Source organism: Gavialis gangeticus, unplaced genomic scaffold (assembly GCF_001723915.1).
Source record: "Gavialis gangeticus isolate Ggan-Ray unplaced genomic scaffold, GavGan_comp1, whole genome shotgun sequence".
Classification (NCBI taxonomy): domain Eukaryota; kingdom Metazoa; phylum Chordata; order Crocodylia; family Gavialidae; genus Gavialis; species Gavialis gangeticus.
This window is the reverse complement of record NW_017728994.1, coordinates 57,653,549-57,661,833: the sequence shown is the minus strand read 5'-3', so window position 1 is coordinate 57,661,833 and position 8,285 is coordinate 57,653,549. Positions and strand designations below refer to the sequence as shown.

General features: G+C 38.6%; 1 protein-coding gene across 4 annotated transcripts in view; it reads right to left on the bottom strand.

Moving 5' to 3' along the window:
* Window positions 1-8,285, bottom strand: part of ATRNL1 (attractin like 1) — a 1,264,546-nt gene that overhangs the window by 1,123,442 nt on the left and 132,819 nt on the right. For all 4 annotated transcript variants that reach the window (XM_019502887.1, XM_019502885.1, XM_019502884.1 and 1 more), the window contains exons 3-4: window positions 7,717-7,830; window positions 3,789-3,917 (exon numbers count right to left, since the gene is read on the bottom strand). In XM_019502887.1, the coding sequence (XP_019358432.1) occupies window positions 3,789-3,917; window positions 7,717-7,830 (243 nt within the window). The remainder of the gene's footprint in view (window positions 1-3,788; window positions 3,918-7,716; window positions 7,831-8,285) is intronic.

The window sequence follows — 8,285 nt, the reverse complement described above, 5'->3', positions numbered from 1 at the left end:
CCAGCTGGGGAGCAGCACATAGACACGAAAGAGCAGGCAGCCCCTGCACACTGCGGAGCACCCTGAGCCCCAGGCAGCTGCTCCTGGGCTGGTTGGGGAACAGTGTGCCGAGAGGAAGGAAGGCACCCCTAGGCTGGCTGCTTCGCTATCTCCGCCTGCCTCAGCATGGGGGCTCCACTGCAGTCTCTGCGCTGAAGCACACCCCAGGGAGCAGCCAGCCCAGGGCTGCCAGCTCCCCTCTCGAGGCACGCTAGCTGGGGTGCTAGGTGCCTCAGTGTGGGGGCTTCGTAGCACACGGAGAAGGGGGAGCTGTTTGCTCCCCCATTTCCATGTTTGTCCCAGTGCACCAGACTTTGGCCTGCTTTGCACCACTTGTTTCTTTGGAGGTTTTTGTCATTGTTGTTTTTGCTACCAGGAAATCCCAGTAGCAAATTTTGCCCCAGCACTGCAAATTAAACCATGTGCTATGCTCCTAATGTGCAAGGTATCTGGTTTGTGGCACCGCAAAGAGGTTTTGCAGCGCTAGAAACTGCACATGCCTGCACATCTGGACTCAGCCCCATAGTGCATCCCACCCAGGCTTGGCAACTGGAAAGCATCTGCCTTCTCCAAGCAATACCTAACCTGTTCTGCCACCAATCTAAACTGAATGTCTCTTCTCCTATCTTTTCTGCCAACTACATTCATCATCCAATAGCTGCCTCTATCTGTGAAGAGTGAGGTAAAAATGGCCTTAAATACTCACTTCAACCTTACCTGCATCATCTATAACCAGATTGCCTCTTGCATTCCATACATGACTTATGGTTTTTCCTGGTCTTCCTCTTACTTTTGACATGTATAATCCCTTTTTATTGCCTTTTGAACTCCTTGCCAACTGCAACTCAAATTGTGCCTTGGCTTTCCCAATTTTCTCCCTGTATGCCCATACAATATTATTATACTCCTCCCTAATACTATGACCAAGTTTCCACGTTTTGTAGGATGTACAGGCATTATGTTTCTATCAGAAGAATTTCTCCCAGAGGAAACACAGAAGAGACCAAGACTGAGACGCAGTCAGTCTAAAGAATGAATATCTGTACGCTCCCCTCCTGGTCTGGTCTAAGGAAATTCCCATTTGGGGGGGCAGGACCCCATTGCTTCAGTCCCCTCCCATAGCCTAGTCCTCAGACAGGAAACAAGGAATGACCCAGGGAGCCTTTCCCCATTGCTCCACTCCCATCCCACAGACAAAAGGAAGACCTGAAGGATGGTACTGTTATACCCAAAAGTTTGTCTACATCTATCCCAACCATGCAGGTGGTGCAATAAAAGATATCACCCAGAAGAATGTTTTGCCATCATGTATTTCCTGGACCATCACAGCAACAACATAACTTCAACACATTAAAAATCAGCATTCAAATCAATAAATTAAAATACTTTTTCAAACAATATATGGGGAGCTTATAATCAAAGGAAGTAGCCAAGACCAAGAATTAACCAAGACTGGACACTTATCCATAACAAGACTATCCAGTGATATTATAATGTTTTAGAAGGGCATTAAACCTACTATAGCAGGGCCTAAGCTAATCTCTAACTGTTAGAGGTAACAATGAGGCCAGATGTGACAGGCAAATTAATCCATGCCTGCTTAGAGAAAATCCTCAGGGGGTGAACTAACTTCAGATCAACCCGAGTTAACCCAGCCTAGTAAACACCTGTACGCATTCGCAAGACCAGCCACTCCCTCCAACCCCAGGACTGTGCTGTTCCTACCCCCAATCCTCCTCCCCGCAGACCCACCAGCCCTGAAGTTACTTACTTCAGGCTGCCTGTGCCACTCCCAGCAGTGGAGAACAGCTGCTTGTGCCAGTCCCACTTCAAGCAGCTAAACCTGGGTAAGCCACCTAAACCCAAACCAAGTCCTGACTACAATAATAACCTGGCTACTAATGATAAAATAATGATCAAATCAACAATGAAACCTTTCAAATGGTATTTTTAAAAGAAAAGGAAATCCTGATATGAAAGAAGCAAAAGAAAACCAAGTTTGTACTCAAACTTGAACGGTGTTTGTTTTTTTAATAGGGCTGAAATACCATCTGAAATACCAGATGGTTTCATACTTTACTCTGAAACAATATTCTATCTGATGCTGTCACCAGTAGTATATATATTAGTTAAAAGAGGTGCCTTTGAATTACAATTTGAATATTAGTGAGCTCAAATTAGAAATAAATTCCTGTGGCACTGCAGAAACTAATAGATAGTTATTCAAGAGAATGGACATTGCGATTTTCATTCATCTAGACAGCTGTCCTATAAGGCAACTAAATAAAATGACTCCTAGGACCAATAGAAATTCTCCAATGTTGTTTTTCTTTTTAATCTAACTCAAAATTTGACACTAAAGATAATTTACTTATTTTCTGGGGCACTAATGAATGGAATTCTTGAATGCCTGTATTAGAACAGGAATTTCCATTATAGAAAATGTAAAATCAACACTGGTTGTTAGCAGAGCACTAAATAATTCTGGATCAGATCAGCTAGCCAGCTTCACCTGGATGGTTTGGTAAACAGGGCTCACCTCAAACATTTATTTTAATACAGCTAAATACTGAAGACCTATAATACCAAAGCCACAGCTTTGAAAAATACAGTGGATAACCAAATGAACATGAGCTGAATATGAGGGCTGAGAACACAGCAAGAGTGAAGAAAGAACTGGACATTTGAAAGGACATCCAAAGTTATCAGAATTAATTACTGTAAAAATCTGAAAAGGATAGTCCTTCACACAGTCTTAGCCAGCTTCTAGCTTCTACAGAACTGGATGAGATCTGACATGGGAGACCAATTATCCCATACCTACTAGCTGCAAGGTTCTTATACTTCCTCTGAAACTGGCTATATACTGGATAATTTTCTAGACAGACCTCACATTTGTTCTATTTCCTAGGTTCTTTTGAGGTCCCTATGGAATACCATGGCTAAAAGCACTGCAATTCTTGGACAAGGAAACACCAAGAGAGTTTGAAAGTGCTACTACAAATGCATGCGTCATTGTTGAGACCCTTACTGAAATACTGTGTAGAGTTTAGCATTCATACTTCAAAAAAAGATATTGAAAAACAGAAAAATATTAAGAAAAAGTTACAGCAATGAGTACAAGATAGTCTAATCTAAAGTGAGAAAAATCTCATAATCTATTTAAATTTTTCCAAAAGAATGTAAGTGCCAAATTCTGAGTCCTAAACTCATATTATCTGTCTCACTGATTTGAGTAAGACCATACATATGGTCAAGTACTATTCAATGTGGACAAAGGTGAGAGTCTCCCCTTAAAGTGTCCCCACTAACAAGGGTATAGGAGATTTCACACAGAAATGTGTTTCAGCTTTTCCACATTTCTAAAAATCTCTCTCTTGCTCTTGCTCCTTTTTTGACTTCCTAGTTTGAAAGCCTATTAGGATGCATACTTTATTGACATTAGGCAGAAGGCAGGACAGAGATGCACCTGACAGACTAAATCAGAGACACAAAAGCTTTCATGAGCCAGAACTTGCTTTAATCACTTCAGCTCACAAAAGCTTTTGCATCTCTGATTTAGTCTGTCAAGTGTATCTCTACTTTGCCTTTTGCCTGACTTCAGCCGAACACAGCTAACTACCCCTGTGTTGACATCAGCGATACTATTACCCAGCAAAAAGAAAAATATATTCTACAGCTATGAGCTCCCAGAGGAAATCACAGCCCAATTATACTTAATAATGTAATTGATTTTAAAAAATACTTACGAGTAAAAAATGTTAAAACCAGTTAGGTTATAAGCAGCATCGCTAAAAAAGTGTAGTAATGCATATCCAGATGTAGTAACTACTTCAGGAACAGTTTCATTTCCACGTACTTCTGGGACAATTAGACCACTGGAAAACAGATTGTATAAAGTCAGGCATTGAAATAATAACATACCCAAAACACTTTGAAAATCTTATGAAAAGTTTCTTAGAATAACACTGAATGAAGCCTGCCAACAATTCTGTATCTTAAGAGGGATGGGATTTCTCAGATTTTAAGTAACACTAAAAAGTTCCCCAGAATTTGATTATACATATGCATGAGCTGTCAATAGAATATTGTGAGCCAAGTATTAATGCACACAGATGGAAAATCTGCCCCTGAGCTTCAAACAATCGAGCAGTCAACTCATTTACTCTCAGTGGGAGCTGAATACCTAAATGACATTTGTGGCTTTGAAAATTTTCCCCATTTCTTCTAAAATAATTAGCTATACCTAGAGATCATGATTTTAAACTAAACTTCATGGAAAAATTAAAGTTTCTAGAGAAAAAGAAAATATGCTTTAAAAACATTCAAAAGAATGTTTTCCATTAAACAGACATTAAAAGAGAGACGGGCAAATCAATTCATAACTGCACTGAAACAGAGAAAAAGCATCCTACACATAAATCATGTGGGTAACCGTATGGTAAATGTAAAATAAATTAAAACTTTAGGAAAACCCCAAAGGAAATTTTAAATATATAAATGTATAACAAAATAAAAATAATAATAAAAATTACCCACAAATTAGAAAAACTCTAGGAACTGCTTAATATTAAAGACTATACATAATAGACGTTTGAACCAGAAATAGAAAATATACTGAGGGAAGTGATTAAAAAGAATGAACAAACAGGTCACAGAAAAAAACCTGTAAAACTTTTATTCACCCTCTCTCACCTCTCCTGTCTATAGCATACCCATCTCCCCTACCCTTTCAAGGTAAACTAGAAATCATGCTTGTGAAGGACAACCAACCATGCGTATAGAAGGAAAACTACCTGTCACTGGGTAATTATCAGGGGGAACTATAAAAAAGGTACCAGGGAGCCAAGATAATAGAGAGGGCTACACAGCAGCCTAAAAGAGTTTTGGTAAGAGGTTAAATAATGAACCTATATTTGACAATTCGGGGGTACTGCTTATGAAATCATCATCTGTTTGTTATCTAGCAAAAACATGAACAACATTTCAAAAACACTAAAGTCGAAGAATGTTCCTGTCCCAAACAGCCTGTGACCTTAAGCTGCTCATTTTAGATAACCTTGGGAATACATCCTATCTCCTTAGAAGTCAATACTGAACTACCCTGATTTCATGGGATTGGGATTTCAAGCCCCCAGGTCTAACCACAGGATAAGACGTATTTTACTATCTGCCCTGTAAATCTAATGTGACAACCAGTGCATGAAAACAGCTCTAAACTGCCAAATAAACTCTGTGGCCAGTCATGAAGAACAAAAAAAATACAATCATAAGTGAAATTGTAATTCTTTTGGTAAAGTTTCGCTAAGAGTTTTATAGAAAGATAGGAACTAGCCAATAAAAATCATTTGAACATGTCCCCAATTTTTTTTTTTAAATGGAAAATTTAACAAAAGTTCAGCTTAAAGTCCTGTTTTCCATCTCTCCCCTAGTGTAAACTTTAGAGGGGTGGAAATCTATTTTAGTTAACTTCTACTAAAAGTTGCAAACCAAATAACTCAGGCCACACTATTACTTGTTTATCTTATTTGCTCATTATTTGACAGCTACAGTATGAAGCAACACAATGTCACAAGGCTAATAGAGTACTAGATTTACATACAAACATTTTATTTTCTTTCTTTCTTTTCTTTTTAAACGTAAGTAGGGCACGGATGTGAAGTAAGAAAATTTAACAGCTTTTACCCTGTAATCTTGGTTTTATATTGCTATATTTATTTACTTATATAGTAAGATGCTTATTTTTACATTTCTCACTAAATGAATGTATGATCTTTGTTTCTTTGAAATTTACCCCTGGGTGTCTTGGAGTAAGAAGGATTGAGGTTTTGTTTCTGTGTGCGCACTCTACTAAAAATACAAACAAACTCCCTTTTGTACTGAGAAGTATTTACTTGATACCAGCTTTGAAAAAAAGTCAGACATTTAATTCAACTGAGGGCAAAACAAATCAGAACAGTGTCATGCAGGACCATAGTCCTATTCATTTCAGATGCATTAAATACACTAACTACAATATTTCAATTAACTCCACTTCAATCTTAGCACTCTCTTATTGCACTGTTTCATTTTAGAGAGATGTAACCTATGTCAGAAAGTTGCAATGTGTTCACAGTCCCTACCGACTTGGTAAAACTTGTAGAGTTAGTTCATCCAGAAGTCACATTTCTATACTTCACCTAAACAAAATTACAGGATTTATTGATCTCCTTTCTCCAGTGATCTTAGGAATGACTGCAAGACTGCAAAGAACACCTAATAGTTGCAGGATCAGATCCATAAGCATGGCAAATATATTTGTGTACATCACAACAGCATGATTAATATATTTCTTTTCTCAATAAATACAATCTGGCTTAAATGTCAGATCATTGTTCTAGGTATCTAAACTCCTATGGACTTTCTTTGTTATATGAGGATTCTCTTTTAATTATTTTCAACACATTTCTACAGAATACTAGAGAAAAAGCTTTCAATAGTACTGAAACATTGATGTATGTCAGAAACTTTTCAGCCCATGATCTTTTGCTTTGCCTTGCAAGTTACCTAAGCTAAGTGCAGACAAAAAGCCTGAGGCTGAATTGATTCAACCTTCACAGTTACTCTAAGCTGCACAGCCTGAACTGATAAGCAAGTGAACGGACATTCACTTCCGATTCCAGAAATGCAGCCACGTGCCTGCAGTGGCCCAGAAGAGAAGCCAGGGGGTTCTAGAGAATGCCTCCCTGCTCAGCAGATCTTCCCACCCTGCAAGGGAGAGTTTGCAGGGGAGGTGCAAAGCATCCTGGGATGCTGAGGGACCATGAGTTAACTAGAATGTGGATGGGATCTGGGACAGAAGTTCAATAAACCAGTTTCACCTAAGTCAGTTAAGCCTGATACTATATCCATACAGGTTTATCTTAAACCAGGTTCAGCCATTTTGAAAGTGGTTTATGTGCACTGAACGTCTGTTGTTCTACAGATTTAAACTGGTTTCTCATCACTTGTACCAGTTCATGTGCAACTTCTGGCCCTAGAGAAGTGAATCGCCCTAGAGAAGACTATTATCAGCACTCTGTAAACAAGTAACTAACCCAGAGCTGATCCAGTTGCATAATAATTCCTGTGACCCGAGATAAAATTAGAGCAATCAAGATCATGTGTGATCTCTACAATTATCAATTTTTTTCTAAGATTCTTTTCACCTTTGATGAGGAGAAAACTATTAGTATTACCTAAGGATATTTAATCATTTGCCATCATGCTTTCCATTCTAATGGACAAAAAGATCTTATGCAGTTGGTAACTCTGGTTAACTCCAAAGGAGAGGTCCCTCAGCAAGTAACTTCAAGCTGCCAACCTGTAAATAGCTTAATGACTATTCTTAAGTAGTGCAATGTCTCTGTTCTGTAGAAAGACTCTTGTATTAGTATAGATAGCACTGCTATCAGCTTTACTGCTCCACTAAAAAGTTGGCATTTAGGACGTGCCCAGTAAAGGACTTAATATTATTACCCTTGAGCCAAAAGCAAAATGATTATGTTGGATTAGTACCAGCAATATGTTTATCTATCTTCTAGTATAAACAAAGGAAACAAAAACTACCAGTAGCACACTCAAACCACTAGTGCTATTATTTTCCTCAAATTCTGTCTTACTAGTAACAATAAAGAATTATTAATTAAAAATACTTACCTAAATACAGCTATTAAAGGTGCATATATTGAATCGCCATCATAAACATACATATGGTCCCAACTACATTCTGTGGCAAAATGATTAAATCTTAATCTAAGTATTGCATTAGGACTGAAAGAGAAGAGAAAATATTATTTAGCAAAAGCATGAACTCAAACTTATAACATCAAAAGTAGCCATAACATTAGCCATATTAGAACATTAAATTCTAACATTCATATACATACACATAACAAGTATAGATAGTACTTTGTGTATAACTATATTTAAATTAAGCAATTATTTAATTTGTTGTCATAAAGGATTTTAAGTAGGGGTGCAATGATAGAGATTTTTGGGCCTGATACTGATAACTGAATTTTAAGAAGGCATATCTGCCGATACCAATCCAATTTCTGATATGCAGCCCCGCAGACCGAAGAGCACTGTCCAGCTGGTAAGTCCATTGTGGTGGAAGAAGAGGGGGAAGGGGCATGGGGGGGCACAGATTGAGGTCCCTGCAGTGAGGGAGTGGGGCTGGGACAGGCACTGACCAGCCAGCCTGGGGCAGGGCGTGGGACAGAGCT